General features: G+C 40.9%; 1 protein-coding gene across 1 annotated transcript in view; it reads left to right on the forward strand.

Moving 5' to 3' along the window:
• Positions 1 to 25,121, forward strand: part of AGPAT5 (1-acylglycerol-3-phosphate O-acyltransferase 5) — a 58,665-nt gene that overhangs the window by 13,338 nt on the left and 20,206 nt on the right. Inside the window, exons 5-6 of the mRNA XM_075202486.1 lie at positions 3,540 to 3,630; positions 11,012 to 11,173. Coding sequence (XP_075058587.1) covers positions 3,540 to 3,630; positions 11,012 to 11,173 — 253 coding nt within the window. The remainder of the gene's footprint in view (positions 1 to 3,539; positions 3,631 to 11,011; positions 11,174 to 25,121) is intronic.

Below are 25,121 nucleotides of genomic sequence, written 5' to 3' on the forward strand. Positions count from 1 at the left end.
AGTAAATCGGACTTAGAATCATGGAAATGTTGCTTATTGGGAGCAGTATTGCAACAAAGGGCTTTACATTTGGCACATACATCTTTTGGAATATGAAATTTTAACCTTTGTAGTGTCAAAATATTTCCCATCGCGATTTATGCATCTGTGAAGGACGGGTTTAATAATAAAGTGTTAAAAGTGATATTTTAACTACAGGATCAAACTATAATTTATTATTTAATTCTTTAAATAGCATAAACCATTCTTTTGCCTTGACATGACCTTCACATTGCATTTTATGAAGTTGTGTGTGAACGTTATTTGCTAAGGCTGCTGCTTTCATATCAAAGAGATGGACATGCCCAAAATATTTTCCAAATTTAGCCAAAAGATCAATGTAAATGTAATGCACAATTCATAAAAATGTAAAATATGTGTGATGCGTAATTCATATCCCGTCAACTGTTAAAACCCCTACTTCTCCCTGGCTAGAGTCTGCAAGCTCTGTGTTATAGGCAGGGCACCTAGTAGAAAGCATTGTTTGAGATACAGCAGAACCATACATTTTCTGTGGCATTCCCTGAAAGGCCTTTTACCCAATTATGAAAAATATTAAGGAATTCATTTAAAAATAAAAATAAAAAAAAATCTCTTGGGAGTTTGTAATATGTGAACAGTCTGAATAGATGCTGCAGTATTACTTTGGTTTAATGATTAATGCACTTCAGTAGACCAGTGAAATTTTCATAAATTGTTAAATGATTGGCGCACCAAGCGCTATTTTCGTTATTTTTAATTTGCATAGCATTACTAGATCAAAAAAAAGAATTGTTTAAAAAAAAAAAAAACCAATGCCAGCATAGTGGCATTTGCTTATCACTTACAAAGTATTAATTTATATCTATATTTCCCATATTATATATATTTTTTTTTTTTCAAAATGCCTTTTCTGAATTCAATCTATTTTTTAGCTACTTTACTGTTATTTTAAATGACTTATGCACACCTTGAATGTCTCCAAAGTACCATTGTGGGTACATGTATATCCGATATAGAGAGCCTTGTGTAAGTGGTAGTGGACTGATCATTTTTTCTGTATGCCGAGAGGAGTTTAATTGGACTTAAATTAAGTGCTTCTAAGATTATAGTATGTTCCTAAGGCTTGATTATAACAAGTCATTTTTTTAAACTAAGCAGTTTTGCAGACAAGTAAATCCGTGGATGAAAAGAACTTGCACTCAGAGGATTACTCTGGGATAAGTCTATATCCACTAGGAAATTTGCCAAGAAATAGTGTCAAGGTATGCTAGTAATCTTCAGCATTAGATTTCATATTGTTATGATTTATATTGCTCTATAAAACGTTAAACTCAGTGGACCAGATTAGGAAAAAAAATGTTAGGTGACTACCAAGCCATAAGACATGACACCTATATCTAACCAAATGAATTACTTAACTCTTCACCTCTCCCTTCCCACAAATGCTTCGTCAGGCTTTGACTTTATTTATCACTGCTCCATTTCAGCTGATATCTGTTTGACACTTTCAGTGTAAACTCCCAACAAGAAGTTGTGAACTCGTTCCTGTCCCTGCAGTCAGAAACTAGCACTGTGCCTTTGATTGCCAGTTGCCCAAAGCCAGGAACTAATACTGTACCTGCAACTACCAACTGCGTGGAGCCAGTGCCTGTAACCACCAAGTGCCCAACGCCAGGAACTAATACTGTACCTGCAACTACCAACTGCGTGGAGCCAGTGCCTGTAACCACCAAGTGCCCAAAGCCAGGAACTAATACTGTACCTGCAATTACAGACTTCCTGGAGCCAGAAACTAGCACAGTGCCTGAAATCAGAAACTGCCGGGAACTGGTACTCTGTGGCGGTTAACAACCATCCAGGAGTCAAGACATAGCTCAGTGCCTTATCCAACAACAGCCTGGAGCCAGAGATTAGCACAGTAGCTGCGTCCATAAACGTGTATCTCCATCAACAGTTGCAATTGTTATTTCATAATCTTACCTATCAAGTGTTTCCCCCACCTCATTGGGGCATATTCAATTGACAGCGGGATCGCCGAAAATCCAGCGCTCAAAAAATATTACCGTTACTACGGTAATATCTCACTGGATTTCAGCTAGCAGCGAAATCCAGGGAGTAAATTACCGTATTAACGGTTTTCCCGCGCAGGATTACCGTAATAACGGTAATATTTTTTGAGCGCGGGATTTTCGGCGATCCCGCCGTTAATTGAATATGCCCCATTGATTGTAAGCTTGTTTGAACAGGGTCATTTTTACATTTTGTTTTGTGTCATTGTACGTGATTTGTTTGAATCACTATCTCCTCAAAGTACACCACTGAGTATATTAATAATATAAAAGATTTTATTATAAAAATATAACACAGTAGCCATATTTAACTCTGGGCTTTCAAATCTATTTAATCATGATGTTGGTTTTATGCATTACAGTTTGCATATTATCACAGACAATTACCCTGTACCAAAAGTTTTGATACAAATGTTACAACACTAATGAGGTTGGGACTTACTGATATAGATTCTATTACATGAAACTGAATTAATTATGGATATACTCAATAAACAGCAATAATAAACTGACCTATAGATATGACAAGTCCATATGTTAAATTATAATAGAATATTTGTTTACATTTGTCTGATGATTTAGCCACATTTACAGCTGTCGTAATTACAAAAATATAGTTCAAACTATTCTATATATAGTCGTGCTGAACTTAAGTCATTAAGAGTCAGAATATCACTCTACATTGTCATTGAGGAAATACTGTAGGTTATTTTGGCAGGTCTGCAACATTATTGACCTTTAAGCTGTGGTGCCCTCCAGATGATGTATTGTAGGTGACATAACTACGTCTTACAGCAGTGATGTGTTAAAGCTGACAAAATTCAGGATTTAAAGAGCCTAGTATTTTAACGCTTTATTATCTGAGTAGAAAAGTTATATGCTACAATAATTGAAATAAAGAAACAGTCATCTTTCAAATGTTTAAAGTGTTAGGCTTCACATTTTTTCCTGAACCAGAAATCTGGAGGGCAGACAAATATGGCTGCCAGACACAGCTCTCCGTATGTCTTGTGATGGCAGAGGAGGGAGAAGAAGGGGGAGGATTTCACAGTACACATAGCAGATTGTACTCAGAGGGGTGTTCCAAAGTCCACCTGCTCACGGCGTCATGTGCCATGCGACTGTGGTTGGCATGGTAGGCACTTGACACTATCAACCCTTGCAGAATTATGAATCATTAATAACAGCCTGAAAAAAAACAATCCAAGGAAAATGGTAATTACCGAGATTCTTCTCATAGTCTGACAGTGATTTATGATTTTTTATTTTATTTTTTTTAAAAAATCATGTGATTACGGTTTTAATAGTACAGCAAAAGTCTCTCACATAGAAACACTAGTGGCACGATGTATGTATTGCATTACATTTGAAAATAAATGAATATTTGTATAGCTAACAAAAATAGCCTTAGGTTTTATAACTTGCTTTTGCTTTCTGTTTTGTTTACAGATGTACCTTGTAATTTTTCCAGAAGGAACACGTTACAATCCTGATATACCAAAGGTTATTGCTGATAGCCAAGCATTTGCCATGAAAGAAGGTAAAAATAAAATAAAATGGGCCACCAGTGTGAATAGCATGTTCTCATATTTGAGATATGATATGATATATATATATATATATATATTATATTGGTTTTTTCATGTAGCTGTGCACAGTCTGTAATTATAGGCTTAGCTGAGCTTGTGTTCTTTAGTAGATCTACAAACAGGAAAGTTAATTTGCATATTAAGAGATTGTTGTCTAATGTGAAATATCTTTAGTTCTAACAATTTCTTGAAAGTTTTGCATATATTTGTTAATGTCCCTTTTCATATTTAGTTTCATGATATCTTGAAGGGGAAACCTATTTTAATGTTTACTTTTAAAGTATAGATGCTAATAACTTGTGTTAGAATGTAATTTCCAGGTAATATAGAAATGCTATGAAAGTAATGCAAAAACATGTGCGTGTTGCAGAATCATACTTGTGTTATATGTGCCGATATCAGATATTCTAGGAAGCAGAAATCTTTTCTCAGATACTCATGTGATGCTCCTAAGTTTTACTTGCAATACCATGGTCGTGGATGGTTTGCTGTTGAATCATAGTAAATCTTTAGTAACAACCTAAATATTAGTAAGAACACACTAAATGACAGATTATTACGATAATAAAAAAAATCCATCTGCAGCATCTGTTGTCTGAGTGGAGGTAACTGTCCGTCACTTTCAAAAATAATGAAAAGATAACTGCAAATAATTGGCAGATCCCTCCACTTGGACCACAGATACTGCATGATGTAGTAATATGCTCATGTGACTAGCCACTCGTGAAGGGCCATCTTGTCTTTGATCATTTCCTGGTCGTTCATAGTGAATGGATGGTATTATTATTTTTTTTATTTTTTTTTTTGTTTTTTAATGGGTGTTTCCTCTTCCTACTCCATGGCAGTCCTCACAATGGGTTAACTCCCTATTGAGTAGACAGGAAAAAATTCAACACACCTGGAGGTGATTTTATAAGGTTATTCCTGCTCCACATCAGTCCCTTTTTTTTTTTTTTTTTTTTTTTTTTTTTTTTTTTTTTCTCCCCCTGTCTCAGCTGAGTAGAGAATTTAATGTAGGTGTGTGGGTTTGTTTTTTTTCCTCCTGGATCTGGGCTTACCTTCAACTAGGTCTAGCTTTTCCTGGAACACTCCCTGTCTACAATGGGGTAGCAGCAGCGTGGCCTGTGCAGGTACTAGAATCTTGATGGCGAGTGTCCCTTCATCTGCATTTTCTCTCTGGACCCTGGCTTATTCTCATAAAATCTTCATGTGGAAAGGCACTTCCTATTGTTTGGTAGAGTGCATTTGTCTGCAGTGTGCGACTGGCACATGCTCGGTGCGTTGCTGCTTGGGAAGGATTCCCGGCCAGGTATTCTAAAAAAAATAAAAATGGAGAGTAAGAGGAGTATGTACATACAAGCAATGCATTTATAAAGGGGACTTTATAAGTGGTGTGGTACACCCAATGTCTTGTAGCACTGGGACACACAAAGATGATGTCACTGCATGCACTCTTAAGAGTAACGCCTGCAGGATATGGCTAATTGTTTGCTTCAGATGCATATGTGCTTCAAGATTTCAACGCACACATAATCTTTGATACCTGCAGAGATGGACCAGGTGTATACCCCAAGGTAAGCCCTAAGTGTGGGTGTTTACTACTGGTTTTCGTGTTCAGTTAGTTACCTTTTTTGTTTTTTGAACAGTACCCTTATGGAACCTGTGCAAGGGAAGAGGTTCAGCAAGGTTAATAATCGTTTCTGTGGCGCATGTGATAACCCATTACCCAAAGACCATGTAGGAGTTTTGTGTGAGATATATGCCCCTAAAAGTAGAAGATTATCAACCTCCAGAACAGGTTTTTGTTTTTTTTAATGGATGATGAAAACAATGCAGGAATCTCTGCCCCAGGAGCATTGGTGAAAGAGGGGCAGGACTCATATAGAGGACCATATGGAGGTCGGAAGACCTGGTCCATCCACTCAATGTGTTGGCTGTTTCTGGGAGTTAGATTCTGTATCTGATAATGATGCGGAAATCCTTAAACATATTAAGTCTTTGGGTATAGATGACTCTGCTCAAATGATTGTATATGCAATACAATATACTCAAGCTCTACAATCACTAAATGTGGGCTATAGCTACAGGGATGTAAAGTTAATAATGTAAATGCTGTAAATGTCATTAGGTGTCTGAGTCACAATGGCACTTGTGTCAGTCTGTGTACTTGAAGTGTCCTTCTGGAATGGTATATTATGTGGCCTTGTGGTTATGTAGAAACTGAAACTCAGAGGAAAAGCACATGGTGATGTAAGTCTAGGCATAAAAATGTAAATGAACTTTATGTCAAATACCATTCACATTTAGAGGTCCTTAAGTTGGCTGTTGCTGTCATCTTGACGTGTTCTCCCGTACTGGAAGGTTAGGGTCTCTCAATTCGGCTTTAATGAGACATACCGCAGATGGTGTATTGGGGAGAAAAATGCAGCAATGGTGGGGAAGTATGTCATTCTAAGGCAGGAATTTTGTAAAACCCCAAAAATGTGCACTCACAATTATCATAATTGATATTAACATGGTTAGTGGTGTCTTGATATAAGCTTAATGCTGTAGTGGTCCCTCTCAGACTGCTTCGATGTCCTCACTGTGGTTAATTGAAATCTTTCTAATGTGTGCTCAGTTATAATGTTGGTGGGATATGTTCCACATCACACACGCACACAAAAGGAGGGATAACAATAGTGAAGTATGTCGCACTTGGGTTTATTAGTTAAAATAACATAAATAAAATAAGTTTGCACTCACAAAAACAACGCGGTGGTTCAGCATAGGAAAATACAGGTAACTGTTCACTCTGTCAGGTTCTCTCCATAGGAGATAATAAGGTGATTAGATTTGCATATGAAAGAAAACAAGAGGGGTGTGCAATAATAAAGCCTGTATGCAAAGGATAAACTTTACAGTTTATATGCACTTACATGTGGGATGGATAAGCCAGGCATAGGTGCAGTTAGTCGCAGCATCTGTGATGCAGCCACGCTGTGGATCCTTATGCTCCTGTGCAGGTACCGTGCTGCAGGTGCACTGTGAGTTCGTCAGGCTCCTAATGGGATTCAGCATTTGGGTGACCTAGTCCGAGGATAGAAGTCGCATGATTGTGATGAAACGCGTTGACGCACACCTACCTCACAGTACCCGGATTCACCATGTGCAGTCACACTGAGAAGGATCCCTATCCTGGGACTAGGACATCCGAATGCTGAGTCCCATTAGGGGCTTGACAAACTCGCAGTGCACCTGCAGCACAGTGCCTGCTCAGGAGCCCAAGGATCCACAGCGCACCATGTTCAAACTCAGCAAGGACCTGTCTCCATTTGCTAGGAATGTTTCCTAGACCATAGGCATCCTTCCCTGGGCATATGAGGGTAGCTTCAAGCGAATCTACTTGCAAAGTGGGACCACACTGTGGGGTCTTATAAATTTCATGCTCAACCTTTCAAGCAATCTCTCAGTTAATGGTATGATTCAGGTCTAAGGGAATCAAGGTCTAGCTCTTTCAGAGCCAGAGTGGACGATTCTTAAAACAGATTCCAATTCTGTAGATTGGGGTGCTCATCTGCATACAAAGATAATACAAGGTACCTGGCTGAAAGAGGAGAGACCTCTCCAGGGGAATGTTTTTGAAATGAGAGCAGTTTGGCATGCAATTCAACACTTTTTAGTGCTGTTTGCAGTTCAAACATCTGAAAGTATTTAACAGAGCAGTGGTTGCTTTTAAAAACAAGCAAGACAATACCAAGAGCAGAGCAATGATAGCAGAGGTGACCACCTTGATGTGGTGGTTGGAATAGAATCTGAAGTCTTTCAGCCCTTCATGTAGCCGGCGAAGACAATGTTTTAGCGTATTATCTCAACAGGTGTCCGATACACCCAGGGAAGTGGGCATTATACGAAGAAGTCTTTCACCTGCTAAGCCAGAAGTTTAGGGTCCCCGAAACAGACCTGATTTTGATGGGAGAATACCAAAGTGCCCCAGTTTTATTCCAGTCACAGAGGTAACAAGGATCTTGGGAGAGATGTCCTTTCAGTACCATGGAACTTCATGCTACGGTATGTGTTCCCACCACTTCTCGTCATTTCTCAGGTACTGAGAAAGGTCAAGAAAGAGGTAGTAGAAGTGATAGTAGAAGTGATAGTGATCCTCCCATTTTGGCCTCGCCATCCTTGGTTTGCAGTGGCCTGGAGAATGCTTCAAGAACAACCGTGGCCTCTGCCGTGCAGATCAGATCTTGTACATAAGGGTCCAGTCCTTTACCTGAACCCAAATTTTTTCTTTGATGGCTTGGAGTTTGAGTGGTCACTTCTAAATCTCAAGGGGGTCTCTGACGAGGTTGTAAATATATTAGTTCAAGCAAGGAAGAATAATTAAACTAGTTTATTGGGGAGTCTGGAAAAGGTTAATTTTATTGTGAAATAACAGGATAAAGGATCCTATGTCAGCCAGTGTTTCGGTTATTTTAGTGTTCTTTAAAGATGGACTGGCTCTCTCTCGCTTGAAAGTACAGATATCTGACCTCCGTATTCTTCTTGATACTAATTTGGCTTCTCAGAATTTTATTTTTCAGTTTTGTCAGGCTGTAAAAAGATTGCGTCAAAGAATAAAACACTTTCTAGCACTGTGGGATCTCAATATTGTTTTGGATGCCTTGACATTTGATCCGTTTGAACCACTACAGGACATTTCTCTCAAGTGGCTCCCTCTGAAAGTTTTATTTCTAGTGGCAATCGCTTAAGTCCGTAAAGTGGGTGCTCTATATGCTTTGTGGTGTAAAGAACCCTTCTTAAACATTTATATGCACATAGTGGTCTTATAGACTAATCCTGCTTATTTGCTGTAGGACGTTTCTTCCTTTCATATCAATCAGGAGATAGTGCTGCCGTCTCTGTGCATATCCAACTAAAGAAACCGAAGAAAAACTTCATACTCTAGATGTGGTTAGAGCAGTGTCTGTGTATCTCGTCCGAACAGGTCGTCTCAGGAAAACAAAGCAACTCTTTCTACTTCCCAAAGGTTCCTGCAAGGGGTGTGCCCCTTCAAAACCTGCATTGGCAAGATGGATCAAAGAAGTGACTGCACAGGCCTACAAGGGGAACGGACGCAAGGTGCTGAAACTGTTGAAGGCACACTCAATGAGGGCTGTGGCTATCTTCTGGGCAAGCAAGGTCCAGACATCAGCTGTTAACATCTGCAAAGCAGCTGAATTGTCATCAATGCACATGTTTACTAAACATTATTTATTTGCTAGACTTTTCATCTACTGCTGATGTGCAGATTGGAAGAGATTCTCTGAAATACTGTTTAATAAATATTCATTTGAGCATTATCAGTGCGTTGATTGTCTTTGCCCACCCTACTATTTATACTGTTTTGGCACATCGCATTGTTAGGGCTGTCATGGAGTAGGAAAAGGAGAATTGGAGAAATATACTTATCGTTAATTTCCTTTTCTTGAAATACTCCATGGCAGCCCTATGTTTAGCTGAATAGGGAGTTATAACCCACTGTGAGGGCTGCCATGGAGTATTTCAAGGAAAGGAAACTTAACGGCAAGTATAATTCTTAATTTTTTTTCAGCGTTTTGTTCCAAAGACCCAAGTTTTTTACCCGTATAGTAGTTTGTCACAAAGCACAATGTGCATGTCCTGCATAATTTTCGCTCATCTGGCTTGCATAGTATGATTCTCTCAGTGCCATATGGTGGCATAAATATGTATTGTAAGAAATTTCAATATTGCGCTTTCGGAAATGCACTTTCCTTAAAGCGCCAATACACAGAAAATTAACAAACTCGCCTAGCATTAGAAGACAATGTGACATCTGCTATGTATGAATGTCCTATTTTGTCTGGTCATCCTTCAATGAGATTTGTAGTCCCATCATTCTGAGATTCCAACAAACTAAAAGATTATTTTTTTTTCTTTTTTTTTCTTTTGTTCAACGGATTTTAATTTACCAGCCTAAATATTTTCTCCGTCCCAACTTCTAGGTACTTGTTTCATTGGATTACAATATAGTGAGCAACAAAAGTTCCCATTTTAATAGGAGATTGCTCTAAGCCAACATTTCTACTTTGATAGCTACAAAATAATGTATCTATTTTGGGCAAACCATATAAAGAAGCTATAGAAAGATCTTTGTACAGTTACCATTAACGTGCTTCAGTTGTCAGGAAAGTTTGTTTCCATGGCCAAAGAATATCTTATTTCAAGTAAGTTTTTGTTGTTCCAGCATTCCGTGCACTTGGCTAAAGAACACACACATTCTTACAGCCATTGTTGTTGGTCTCTGGTATACCTCGTCTGTATTGAAGTTTCTCATATTTTGGAATGTGCTGAACTCTTTCAAACAGGATATTATGGAGTCAAAGCAGATCTGTGCTCTAATGTGCCCAAAATAAATGATTAAAAATTTTGTTTCATAAACCATACACTTATTAAGAAACAAGCAAATTCATAGAGGATATTTCAGAGAATTAGTTTGAAAGTCAATGCGTTTATCTTATGGCTTAACATACACCATGAAGCCTCCAAGCTTATCCTCAAACAACCTTCAAGTGACAGCAATAAATTAGTAACTCAGTCACCATCTAAAACAAAAACATGTCTGCGTCTGTTTAATATTACTGATTTCATATCTAGGTGGAATAAGCAATCGAGGTTCTTAAACACCATTCCCACGACTGTGTATTGTCAGCTGCGTGTGCTATATTCACAAGAGGCGAATAATTAGCTGCATACAGCTTTTGTGCTCTACTACAGTGATACAGTCAAGTTAATTCTTTTAGGTTCTTTGTCTATTTTATCTGAAATAAAAATTGCTAATTTAAATGTAATTTCAACCATTTAATAATTGTTTTACAAATAATTTGTAACTAAATTTATGGCAGATATTAGTATACAAGCATTCTAAAGAACACTAATTATGACTCTGAGCATTTTGCTATCCACAACAACAGAATGATAAGCTATGAAGGCAACTGGGTGAGTCTTTCCTGAACTCTAGGATGTACAGATATTAAACGCTTATCTTTAGCTAGTTGCAGATGCCAGAAAAGAGTATTTATCATTGAATATGTAGTGCACTTAGACATTCTCTTCAACCACACGTCTACTGTGTATAGCAAATGAAAATATTGTGCAAGCACACCAAATTATCATAACTACATGTACTGCGAGTCCAATGCATAAAGTGTACACACAAACAGCAAAGTGAATTTTTAGCCAAGTGATATTGCTCTGTGTTGTTTTTTCAATATAAATATTTAAGTTGACAAATAATATTACACTCAAGAGGTAGATATATAGTGAATTGTTTGTAATATGTTCTCCTAGGACTTCCAGTTCTGAAACACGTGCTAACGCCACGTGTGAAGGCGACACATGTGGCGATTGAGACAATGCAGGACTACCTAGATGCTGTGTATGATGTTACAGTAGCTTATGAAGGAACTACTACCCAGAGTGGACAAAGAAAAGAAGCTCCTTCCATGACAGGTATTTACTGCATACCGTATTGTACTGTTGTCTGTGTACCAGTAGTTTTACCAAAAATTTGATATAAACAAGAACAAAACCACCGACTACACCCATTCTCCACTACAGACACACTAGGGCCCATTTTGTCAGCAGGCAATTACCCTACTTCTATGTTTTTGAAAGTCTGCCCACCTACCATTCTTTGTAGATTGAAGTTCCTGAACCTCTGCCTTTACCAATTCAACCTCCTACCCCAATTTCTTCCCACTTGCAATTCCAGAGCCAGCCACTGTAAGCTTGGATCCCCCACCAAACCTTGTAAACCCAGCAAAATTACAAATGTGAACATCAAATGCTTGCTGTCAAGATCTTCCTGACTTTCTCGCCCCCTGTGCTATATTTACCAATGACTACTGAACCTGTATTAAACAAATTCTTCATAGCTATTGTTTAAAATATGCAGTTTCAAGAAATGAAACAGACTATCTTCTCAAACAAATAATCACTATGATAGCGCACATATGACTACTACTTGCTACCTACAGTACTTACAACCTGAAGTACCATGATGGCCCAGGTTAGTCATGTGAACCTTTATTTTTACAGCACTGATTTATAATGTATTTTAATCCCTATTTTACTGTCTCGAACATGGTTTTAAGCTTCTTAGAGAAAAGTTCTGCTTTGTGTAATCAGTTGTAAATCCTTTACTAAAATAGTTTAAAAGTGTCTTCTTCTAAATAAGATACATCACTCTATTTGAATGCCAAATGTGCTCAAGAACGAGTAGTTCCCTCTATGACGTTAATTTCCCTTTGAGTTATTATCTCTATTAAACTGCTGTATAAAAATATTGCCTCTCTTAACCATATTCAGGTTCCTCATCTGTACAAAAAAAAAAGTATAGAATGTATGTTTGCCAATTTTTTTCTTTTTGTTTGGCTTCAGGCTTAAGTTTATGGATGTGTTGAGAAACATTTCATATTTTGAAAAATATTGTATCTAAGAAAAGATTAGTGTCCTACGAGAACTTGAGATGAAAATACTTCTTATGAGCTGACTTTACAGCAAATGATGTTTTTGTTTTGGTACACAAAGTAATGCCTTATCCTTTACATTATGATTTATTTATTTTTTTTATGTTTTATATATATAACTTGTTGCATTTATAGCATTTAATACAACTTGTATTGAACTTGGAGGTCATTAACATTCATAGGTATACCTGCAAGATAATGGTGTCGGCACAGCCTGAAGATTTGCTGACTATACTGGTCAGCCATCTGCTCTGCCTGAGAACATATTCTTCTTTTATTATATTAGAGAATTAAAGGAACACTGCTGAGCAATGGTTTAAACTCTCAACACCGCTCTGTTCCATATATTTGTGCAGTTTACTGCTTATTACAAGAAAGGAACACTACTGTTTAAACACTTTCTGCATAACATGATAAGAATTATTGGGTACCTTTAGCAAAATATATTAACAAATCAAATCTGATAAAATATCCTGTTTTAAAAACACAAGTTCTTTTCCTTTCCCTACTCGGCCTTTACAATGGGTTAATCTCTAATCAGCTAGTGTAGACAGGAAGAATTTTGTCCTACCTGACTTCTTATATAAGGTAGCTCCTCCTCTTCCTCAGTGTCTTTTCTTCCTGTCTCAGCAGTGTATAGGACAGGTAGTGTAGTGAGTGTTGTTTTATTTTTTATTTTATTCGAGAGGGCTTACCTGAAGTTTTTTCTGGCTTTCCTCTGAGCTGGCTGTGTGGATGACAGCACCAGCAGGGCAAGTGCCGGACATGTCTGCCTCTTTGAAGTTTAGCAAGACTGCCGGCGGGCGTGCACACTTGGAAGTCGCGCGCATATGAGGACATGGGCACGCGCAATGAGCTACCGGGTGGCCGGCAGTGCTATTCCTCGTTTACCTCACTTGTCAGGATGGAAACGGGTGAGGTAGTTAATCTGCTAAAGGCTCACTTGGTTGATGTCAAAAGCAGGCGCAGCTGCAGCCCATCTATGAGGCTCAGTATTGGCTTGGTGTTTGATGCTGCAGGACCTAGCAGCTACCTGGATAAGTGTACTATGGATCAGGAGCCCGCCCCCAAAAAGCTGAAGGACACCCCAAGGTAAGCCCTTAAAAAGTTGTTTTTGGTTACTCTTAGGATAGGTTACTTAGTTCCTTTTTTTCTATTGCCTACAGTACCTCTGTGGAGCTTGTGCAGGGAAAAAGGAAATCTAAACTAAAGATTTGTGTATGTGCAGCATGTGATGTCAGTTTACCGAAAGATTGTACTGATCCGTTGTGTGTGTCTGCACCTCGGAAATGGTAGAGGAGCCTGGCACCCATGAACAATTTAAGCAGTTCTTTTCATGGATGGCTAAAACAATACAAGAGTCTCAGGCCCCAGAACAGAGAACAATAAGGTACAAGATCCCTATAGCAGAAGATATGGAGGAAATGAGGCCAGGGCCATCCTCCAAATCCCATTCCCGAGCATAACTGAATGTTTCAGAGTCAGATAGTGAGGATGAAGTGAAAGAGGATCCCAGGATGTTTAATTTGGATACTATGAATGTTATACTTAGGCATATTAACAAATCTTTAGGTATTGAAGAGCCAGCAATACCAATCAAACCACAGGATGCATTGTTTTCAGAGCACCAAGTAAAGTATAGAGTGTTCCATACGCATAAGGTCGTTTAAAGACCTGATTTCTAAAGAATGTCAGGCTTTAGACAAGAGTAATCCTAATATGGGGAGACTGAATCGTATATACCCTTTTCAGGATGAAGATGTGCTGAAATGGTGTTCTGTGCCTAAGGTGCTTTCAGCCATAGCTGGCTTATTCTGAAAGACCACTTTCCCGTGGGATGATGGGGGTCCATTAAAGGATGCTATGGATAGGAGAATGGAGACTTCCTTCAGGAAATTGCTCATCTCCTCAGGCATAACCTTAAAGTCTGGGATAGCCATGGCTTCGGTATCTAGAGCCCTGAGGCTGTGGTCAAGTACTCTACATACAGACATTGAGGATAAGATAAATAGATTGTATCTTCTTAAATCCTTAGAGGTTATGCAGAAAAGCATTGATTTCCTGTGTGAAGCTTCGTTGGATACAATTGTTTTTTCTTCCAGGAGCATGACCTCAGCGGTTGCAGCAAGAAGGGCGCTCTGGCTACGTCCGTGGGCAGCAGATCATCAATCCAAAAGACGCCTGACAACACTTCCATGTAAAGGAAGTTTTCTTGTTTGGTGAAAAACTGGATAATCTAATGCAGAGGCTTGCAAGTGTCAATGCCAATCGTCTACCACAGGACAGAAAGGTGAGATGTTTTCTCTTATTCTCCAAAACAACAGTTCAATAAGGCCCGTGCCTATAGGCCAGGGAGACAATATTCTAGGCATCAGGATAATATGACAAGACAGTCCTTTCGGCCCTTTAGACCAAAAAGGGGGAACAAGGACAGCAAAGATCCCAATGACGATCTACAGATCCAGATCCAGTCTCCACTAGCTCCAGTGGGTGGCAGGATATCATGCTTTGCAAAAGTTTGGATTCAGACCACACAAGACGAGTGGGTCCAAGAAATATTTACCAAGGGCTATGCCATAGAATTCCATACCTACCCTGTAGGAAACAAGTTTATTCAGTCAACAAGTCCTTTGTCCTTCTTAGAACAGTAGGTATTGCAGGAAAGCCTAAGAGGCCTGGTGAAAACAAAAGCTATCGTACCAGTACCGTCAAGTCGGGAAAACATGGGGTTCTATTCCAGACTATTCCTCATCCAGAAACCATCAGGTGCCTTCAGGACAGTGCTAGATTTAAGGGCTCTCAACTGCTATGTCGAGCAAGACATTTCCGGATGGAATCTGTCAACACAATTCTCAAGGCGGTGGAAATAGGAGATTTTCTGACGGCAATAGAGATGCATATTTCCATATTCCAATCGCACCTCATCACCAGTAGTTTCTGAGATTTTGCATTCAAGGACGTCCCTTCCAGTTCACTTGTCTCCAGTTTGTCCTTTCCACGTCTCCAAGAACATTCACCAAGGTCCTTATAGTTCTCATAGCGGCACTCAGGGAAAGGGGAGCGACTTTGTGGGCGTATCAGGACGATATTCTAATTTCGGCAAAGTCAGAAGGAGCATCCTTGGAGGTTACAGCCCAAGTAATCCAGTTTCTGCAACAGTGTGGTTGGGTTGGTCAATGGGTTGGTCAATGTATCAAAAAGCCATTTGACACCGTCGCAACAGCTTGTGTTTCTAGGAGTTCAAATAAATACAAGAACATACAAAGTCTGCCTCTCTCAAGGACAAAATCTAGTCCTTAGCACACCAAGTTCAAATTCAACCTCGTGTGTCAGCACGAACATGTCTGCGCCTCCTAGGAATGTTTTCCTCAACAATAGGAATCCTCCCGTGTGCAAGATGGCATATGAGAGATCTTCAAGCAGACCTCTTTGCGCAATAGGGTCGTACAGTGGGGTCTCTAGGCTCCAAAGTCAATTTCTCAAGACTGTCCTTACATTGGTGGCAGCTACCAAGCAAGGTGTGACTTTCTCGGAACCATACTGGTGTGTCCTTACTACAGATGCCAGTTCAGTAGGCTGGGGTGCTCACATGCAAGCTATGGACACGCAGGGCACTTGGCGAGAGGAAGAGAGATTTCTTCAGGGAAACATCTTGGAGATGAGAGTCTGGCGTGCGATCCAGTACTTCCAGCCCTAGCTACGAACCAAGCATGTACGAGTGTTCTCAGACAACAGGACTGTGGTAGCCTTCATAAACAAGCAAGGTGGTACCAAGAGCAGGGCAATGTTGGCCGAAATAACCGCATAAATGGCATGGGCGGAGGCGAACCTGAAATCTTCACATAGCAGGCAAAGACAACGTAGTGGCGGACTACTTTAGCAGACACCAAGTCCACCCAGGAGAGGGGAGCTGCACAAAGAAGTTTTTCAACTTATAAAACGCAGATTTGGAACGCCACAGATAGACCTGATGGCCACAGGAAGCAATACCAAGGTACTCCTCTTCTACTCCTGTCACAGAGACAACAGTGCCCTAGGGATAGATGCCCTGTCAATGAAGTGGAACTTCAAGCTGGGGTATGTGTTTCCTCCCTTTCGAGTCATCCCTCAGGTACTCTGGAATATAAGGAAAGAGGAGGTGGTAGTAGTCCTCCCGGCATGGCCGAGGCGTCCCTGGTTCGCTGTAGCACAGAGAATGTTGCTGGAACATCCATGGCTGTTACCGGTCAGGCCAGACCTTATGCATCAGGGTCTAGTTATACATCCAAATCCAAACTACCTGAGTTTGATGGCAATTACTGAAATCCAAAGGGGTCTCAGATGAAGCAATAGACATTCTAATTCAGGCCAGGAAAAAAAATTCCTCTATGATTTATTACAGAATTTGGAAAAAAAACATTTGTTGGGCAAGGGACATGGCGAAGGATTCCATGTCTGCCAGTGTGCCGGATGTGTTAGAGTTTCTCAAAGATGGTTTTGTTAAAGGACTAGCACTCGCTACGTTACAGGTGCAAGTTTCTGCTCTTGGCATCCTTCTTGATATCAAGCTATCATCTCAAGGTCTCGTCTTCCAGTTTTTACAGGCACTGAAGAGGTTACGACCGAGGCTGAAACCATTCTTAGCCCCTTAAGTCCTTAATATTGTGTTTGACGCCTTAACAGCTTATCCTTTGGAACCCTTGCAAGACATATCTCTCAGGTGGATGACTCTGAAGGTGCTTCTCTGGTGGCAATCACTTCAGCTCGTCGAATATGGGACATACATGCGTTATGGTGTGAAGAACCCTTCCTGAATATCTATGAAGATAAAGTAATTTTGAGGACAAATCTGGAGTATCTACACAAGGTGGTATCTTCCTTCCACATCAATAAAGAATTGGTTCTGCCATCTCTCTACCCTCATCCCACTAATTGTGACGAAACACGTCTCCATACTCTAGATGTGGCGAGAGCTATATCTGCTTACATTATCAAGACAAAAAATCTTAGGACGATAAAGCAACTATTTGGACTTCCTGAAGGTCCTCGCAAAGGACATGCCCCATCCAAACCCACATTGGCAAAGTGGATCAGAGAAGTAATTGCACAGGCCTACAGGGAGAAAAGGGCGTGAAGTGCCTAGGATACTGAATGCGCATTCAACTAGGGTGGTAGCGACCTCCTAAGCACATAGAGAAAGTGTGCATCAATGACCATCCGGCTGCCTTACAGATGATGTTTGCTGATGCATGGGTTCTAAGCATTATCTTCTTAATGTTTAAGTCTCTCAGGAGACACTGGGAGAAAGATTCTCCAGCAAGCGCTGTGAATAAATTTTCTGTTTCACCTTATTGAGGTGTTGGGTTTTATTGCCCTCCCAATTATGGTACTGCTTTGGTATATCCCATTGTAAGGGCTGCCATGGAGTAGGGAAAGGAAAATTGAGAATTATACTCACCGTTAATTTCCTTTCCTTGAAATACTCCATGGCAGCCCTATATTTTCCCACCCTTGTTCTGACAGTTATGTTATAGGACAGCTTGGGAAGTTACAAAAGACACTGAGGAAGAGGAGGAGCTACCTTATATAGGAGCGAGGTGGGACAAAATTCTTCCTGTCTACACTAGCTGATTAGGGTTTAACCCATTGTAAGGGCTGCCATTGAGTATTTCAAGGAAAGGAAATTAACGGTGAGTATAATTCACAATTTTTCTGTATGCAGAGTGTGCTTCTACTCAAAGGTGCTATATTTTTTGTACTTGCATAACCATTGTGAATGATGCACTGACGCCTTCATCTTCTGTATGACTGCACACATGTGTATCACTCTGCAAGCTATAGTCAGACTTGCAGTGTGTGAGGAAAATTGATCATTACTCACTCATGTTGTTGTACTTACCCAGGCCCTTCTCCATATATCTGTTTTAGTCTAAGTGTGTAAGGTTATGAGTTTGAGGTAGGCTGAGAATAATTATTGTTGATCATTTCTAATGAAAACTACCAATTAAAAGACAGTATGTGCAAGTCACTTGTTTTCTTCATTAGACTACTCTAAGGAGAGAAATATAACAAAAGACAATTAGTGCATACAATAAATCAAATGAAGGCATGGATAGGCTGCTAAAGATCATACAGGTTGTCCAGACCTGTCAGAGTTACTAGGAAAAAGTAGTAGATCCAGAGCTCAAAAATCCATACTCAGTATGAATGTATTGAACTGATACGAAGATAATGCACAAAAAATACCTTATTTATTGGAAACTATCAAAAACAAAATTTATTTGTGTATGTATGTAATTTTTTCTCAGAATACCATAAGATCAGATAAAACAATAAAATAAACTAGTAGCGTCAAAATAAAAAACAGGTCCTCCAAAATAGGTGAGCAATTATAATCCGAAGAAAGTCCCAAATTCTACTGAAACAGCAGAGGATAAAAAGTACACAAATCCGAATGTCCAGTACTAAATGACAGTCCTATCCCAAAGGGACCAGAAAAACACTCAAAAGTAGTAAGGTATTCCAATATACTTGCTGTTATGAGATCTCCCTTTTAATGGTGATAAACAGGGTAAGTGCTGGCCGGATTCTTGATAGTAGTCAGTGTAGAGGAAGATGCTCCTTGTACAGTGTCAGGTGAAGAGAGTTGTCGAGAGTAACTTCCAGACAGCGAATCCTGTCGTGTTGGTGGAAAAGACAGTACCCAAACGTTTCATCACTCGTGATTTTTTTTTCAGTGGGGAATGTAGAGGTTCCAAGTGAGTCAGTTTATATAGCCCACGAATTAATTAATGGCAAGTAATTGGGTAGTTAGCACGTGATCCAAATAATATAGTTCTAGGTGTATACAGATGACTACTTCCTATAATGTGTATATCAATAACAATAGGACTAAAAATATAACATAAGCACAATCAAAGAAAATTAGCAGGTGTAATAAAATATCCAAATGCATAATAACACACTGATTGTTGGCAACTGACGAATGAGGTCTATATTTTTAATGTCTATCTAATCTGCGTAGTGAATGGATTAGTCCTCATTAGGTGCACTTTAATATGGTCCAGTGACATGGTCTAGCCTTATCAGCCTAACGTTCTAAGAACGTGACCTTATGTCTAGAGTAGAATATGGTTGATCGATAACATGATCCCCAGAGGTTAGGGGGAAGGGATCTGGAGAAGAGGATGGGAAGAACTAAGGTAAGAAATGAAGGAGAAAAAGGGACAAGCCCATACAGGGATACATCCCTGATGGTATAATCTGGTGGTTTACGACACTAGGTATTCCCAAAGCCTCCCAACTTCGGTACTTACCTAGCCCAACCTGGCTTGGCTTCCAAGTTCTGATGGGTTTGGGCTTATTTCAAGGTGATATGGCTGTAGACATCGGGTCAAAACCCTACGGGATGATTGTGATACTAAATGCAGCTCTGTATTTCAAAATCTATGTTGAGACCCCCTGGGACCAGAATCTTTAACACTATTGAGACCAGGTGGATCTATGAGTTAAAGGTTTTTTATAAAATCTCCTCCCCCCAAATTTCTGTTGACCTTTTTGAATGGCCAAAAACTGTAAAGATGATAATGGGTCTTATGTCAGTGTTTGAAATGCTGCGATACATTGTGTATCCAACCTTTTCTTAATATTCCGGATATGTTCCCCTATCCCAGTTTTTAAGGGTCTAATCGTTCGACCCACATACTGAAAATCGTATGGACAGCATAGGATGTAAATCACGTCCCTAGTGTCACAGGTGGGGGGGGGGGGGGATATCCTTGATTTTATATATCGGCTATGTTTGGTTGGACTTGAACTCTGTAATAGGTTTGGTACTTTGTTTTATTCATGGATAAACATGCTGAACACCAGCCACAATAGTAAAAACTAGGGATGAGCGCACTCGGATTTATGAAATCCGAGCCCACCCGAACGTTGCGGATCCGAGTCGGATCCGAGACAGATCCGGGTATTGGCGCCAAATTCAAAAGTGAAACTGAGGCTCTGACTCATAATCCCGTTGTCGGATCTCGCGATACTCGGATCCTATAAATTCCCCGCTAGTCGCCGCCATCTTCACTCGGGCATTGATCAGGGTAGAGGGAGGGTGTGTTAGGTGGTCCTCTGTGCTGTTTAGTTCTGTGCTGTGCTGTGCTGTGCTGTGCTGTGCTGTGCTGTGCTGTGCTGTGCTGTGCTGTGCTGTGCTGTGCTGTGCTGTGCTGTGCTGTGCTGTGCTGTGCTGTGCTGTGCTGTATCAGTCCAGTGGTGCTGTGTGCTGTGCTCTGTCCTTCTGAGGTCAGTGGTGCTGCTGGGTCCTGTGCTGTGTCCTGTTCAGTCCAGTGGTGCTGTGTCCTGTGCTCTGTGCTTCTAAGGGCATAGTTATTTCCCCATTATTCCCAAGTTTTTAAAAAATAAAAAAAAAGTAAAAAAAAATAAAAAATTAGAAATTAAAAAAAAAATATATATAATTATAACCAAATGTGCAAAACCAATCCAGCAGTATAAGTCCATTGGTACTGCAATATTACCAAGTTCACACATTCTGCAGTATCAGTCCAGTGGTGCTGTGTCCTGTGCTCTGTCCTGCTGAGTTCAGTAGTGCTGCTGGGTCCTGTGCCGTGTCCTGTTCAGTCCAGTGGTGCTGTGTCCTGTGCTCTGTGCTTCTAAGGGCATAGTTTTTTCCCCACTATTCCCAAGTTTTTTAAAAATTGAAAAAAAGTAAAAAAAAAAAAAAAAATTTAAAAAAAAAATAAAAAATATAATAATTATAACCAAATGTGCAAAACCAATCCAGTAGTATAAGTCCATTGGTACTGCAATATTACCAAGTTCACACATTCTGCAGTATCAGTCCAGTGGTGCTGTGTCCTGTGCTCTGTCCTGCTGAGTTCCGTAGTGCTGCTGGGTCCTGTGCCGTGTCCTGTTCAGTCCAGTGGTGCTGTGTCCTGTGCTCTGTGCTTCTAAGGGCATAGTTTTTTCCCCACTATTCCCAAGTTTTTTAAAAATTTAAAAAAAAAAAAAAAAATATATAATAATTATAACCAAATTTGCAAAACCAATCCAGCAGTATAAGTCCATTGGTACTGCAATATTACCAAGTTCACACATTCTGCAGTATCTTGTGCTACATATAATGGAGACCAAAAATTTGGAGGATAAAGTAGGGAAAGATCAAGACCCACTTCCTCCTAATGCTGAAGCTGCTGCCACTAGTCATGACATAGACGATGAAATGCCATCAACGTCGTCTTCCAAGCCCGATGCCCAATCTCGTAGTACCGGGCATGTAAAATCCAAAAAGCCCAAGTTAAGAAAAAGTAGCAAAAAGAGAAACTTTAAATCATCTGAGGAGAAACGTAAAGTTGCCAATATGCCATTTACGACACGGAGTGGCAAGGAACGGCTTAGGCCCTGGCCCGTGTTCATGACTAGTGGTTCAGCTTCACCCACGGATCTTAGCCCTCCTCCTCCTCCCCCCCCCTACAAAAAATTGAAGAGAGTTATGCTGTCAGCAACAAAACAGCAAACAACTCTGCCTTCTAAAGAGAAATTATCACAAATCCCCAAGGCGAGTCCAAGGGTGTTGGTGGTTGTCAAGCCTGACCTTCCCATCACTGTACGGGAAGAGGTGGCTCGGGAGGAGGCTATTGATGATGTAGCTGGCGCTGTGGAGGAACTTGATGATGAGGATGGTGATGTGGTTATTGTAAATGAGGCACCAGGGGGGGAAACAGCTGATGTCCATGGGATGAAAAAGCCCATCGTCATGCCTGGTCAGAAGACCAAAAAATGCACCTCTTCGGTCTGGAGTTATTTTTATCCAAATCCAGACAACCAATGTATGGCCATATGTAGCTTATGTAAAGCTCAAATAAGCAGGGGTAAGGATCTTGCCCACCTAGGAACATCCTCCCTTATACATCACCTGAATAACCTTCATAGTTCAGTGGTTAGTTCAGGAACTGGGGCTAGGACCCTCATCGGTACAGGGACACCTAAATCCCGTGGTCCAGTTGGATACACACCAGCAACACCCTCCTCGTCAACTTCCTCCACAATCTCCATCAGATTCAGTCCTGCAGCCCAAGGCAGCAGCCAGACTGAGTCCTCCTCAATACGGGATTCATCCGAGGAATCCTGCAGCGGTACGCCTACTACTGCCACTGCTGCTGTTGCTGCTGTTAGTCGGTCATCTTCCCAGAGGGGAAGTCGTAAGACCGCTAAGTCTTTCACAAAACAATTGACCGTCCAACAGTCGTTTGCCATGACCACAAAATACGATAGTAGTCACCCTATTGCAAAGCGTATAACTGCGGCTGTAACTGCAATGTTGGTGTTAGACGTGCGCCCGGTGTCCGCCATCAGTGGAGTGGGATTTAGAGGGTTGATGGAGGTATTGTGTCCCCGGTACCAAATCCCCTCGAGATTCCACTTCACTAGGCAGGCGATACCAAAAATGTACAGAGAAGTACGATCAAGTGTCCTCAGTGCTCTTAAAAATGCGGTTGTACCCACTGTCCACTTAACCACGGACATGTGGACAAGTGGTTCTGGGCAAACGAAGGACTATATGACTGTGACAGCCCACTGGGTAGATGCATCCCCTTCCGCAGCAACAGCAACAGCTGCATCAGTAGCAGCATCTACAAAATGGCTGCTCATGCAAAGGCAGGCAACATTGTGCATTACAGGCTTTAATAAGAGGCACAACGCTGACAACATATTAGAGAAAATGAGGGAAATTATCTCCCAGTGGCTTACCCCACTTAGACTCTCATGGGGATTTGTGGTGTCAGACAATGCCAGTAACATTGTGCGGGCATTAAATATGGGCAATTTCCAGCACGTCCCATGTTTTGCCCACACCATTAATTTGGTGGTGCAGCATTACCTCAAGAGTGACAGGGGTGTGCAGGAGATGCTTGCGGTGGCGCGCAAAATTGCTGGACACTTTCGGCATTCAGCCAGTGCCTACCGCAGACTAGAGGCACATCAAAAAAGCATGAACCTGCCCTGCCATCACCTCAAACAAGAGGTTGTGACGCGCTGGAACTCCACCCTCTATATGCTGCAGAGGATGGAGGAGCAGCAAAAGGCCATTCAGGCCTACACAGCCACCTACGACATAGGCAAAGGAGTGGGGATGCGCCTCAGTCAAGCGCAGTGGAGACTGATTTCCGTGTTGTGCAAGGTTCTGCAGCCATTTGAACTTGCCACACGAGAAGTCAGTTCCGACACTGCCAGCTTGAGTCAGGTCATTCCCCTGATCAGGCTGTTGCAGAAGCAGCTGGAGAAAGTGAGGGAGGAGCTGGTAAGCCATTGCGATTACACCAAGCATGTAGCTCTTGTGGATGTAGCCCTTCGTACGCTTTGCCAGGATCCGAGGGTGGTCACTCTTTTAAAGTCAGAGGAATACATTCTGGCCACCGTGCTCGATCCTCGGTTTAAAGCGTATGTTGTGTCTCTGTTTCCGGCGGACACAAGTCTACAGCGGTGCAAAGACCTGCTGGTCAGGAGATTGTCCTCTGAAGAGGACCGTGACATGCCAACAGCTCCACCCTCATTTTCTTCCACATCTATGGCTGCGAGGAAAATGCTCAGTTTTCCCAAAAGAGGCACTGGCGGGGATGCTGATAACATCTGGTCCGGACTGAAGGACCTGCCAACCATTGCAGACATGTCTACTCTCGCTGCATTGGATGCTGTCACAATAGAAAAAATTGTGGATGATTACTTTGCTGACACCATCCAAGTAGACATGTCAGACAGTCCATATTGTTACTGGCAGGAAAAAAAGGCAGTTTGGAAGCCCCTGTACAAACTGGCTCTATTTTACCTGAGTTGTCCCCCCTCCAGTGTGTACTCGGAAAGAGTTTTTAGTGCAGCGGGGAACCTGGTCAGTGAGCGGCGAAGGAGGTTGCTTCCTCACAACGTTGAAAAAATGATGTTTATAAAAATTAATAATCAATTCCTCAATGAAGTACAGCACTGCCCTCCAGATACTACAGAGGGACCTGTGGTTGTGGAGTCCAGCGGGGACGAATTGATAATGTGTGAGGATGAGGAAGTACACACTGTAGGGGGAGAGGAATCAGAGGTTGAGGATGAGGACGACATCTTGCCTCAGTAGAGCCTGTTTAGTCTGTACAGGGAGAGATGAATAGCTTTTTTGGTGTGGGGGCCCAAACAAACCAATCATTTCAGCCAAAGTTGTTTGGTAGGCCCTGTCGCTGAAATGATTGGTTTGTTAAAGTGTGCATGTCCTATTTAAACAACATAAGGGTGGGTGTGAGGGCCCAAGGACAATTCCATCTTGGACCTTTTTTTTTTTGCATTATATGACCAATCAACAGTCGTTTGCCATGTTCAAAAAGTAAAACCAAATTTAAAAAAATACAAGAAATTAAACCAAAAGTAAAATGCTGTGTCATAATTTAAAACAAGAGGTATTGACGTGCTCTAAAACTACTGTATTGTTGTTTATATTTTATAAACACTACACTTGAAAGCTTGAGTCTTTCAATAGAAAAGTAACTGTCCATTGCATGAATATTTGCAACAGGGACAATTTTAGGGTTAAGAAAGTCAAACAATAACACTTTGACCCTGTCTGTCTGGGATCTCAATGACGAATTGTCTGTACCATGTTTGGAGGAGGTATTGTGGCCCCGGTATCAAATTGGGTACCGGGGCCACCCCACTATGCAGTCCAGATACTTGTTTGGTGGAATTCAGACACGTGGAGGGTTTTTTAATTATATTGTGGCCTCGGTACCAAATTGTGTACCGGGGCCACCACACTACGCAGTCAAGATAGATAGATGCGTATTGCGTATCATAGATAAAGTACATTCAGTGGTGTGGGGCAAATTGAAAAATATTCAAAATGCACTGACATTATCAAAAACAAGAGGTTGTCACACGCTAAAACTCCAACATGTATATGATGG

Source organism: Mixophyes fleayi, chromosome 3 (genome assembly GCF_038048845.1).
Source record: "Mixophyes fleayi isolate aMixFle1 chromosome 3, aMixFle1.hap1, whole genome shotgun sequence".
In the NCBI taxonomy this organism is placed as follows: domain Eukaryota; kingdom Metazoa; phylum Chordata; class Amphibia; order Anura; family Limnodynastidae; genus Mixophyes; species Mixophyes fleayi.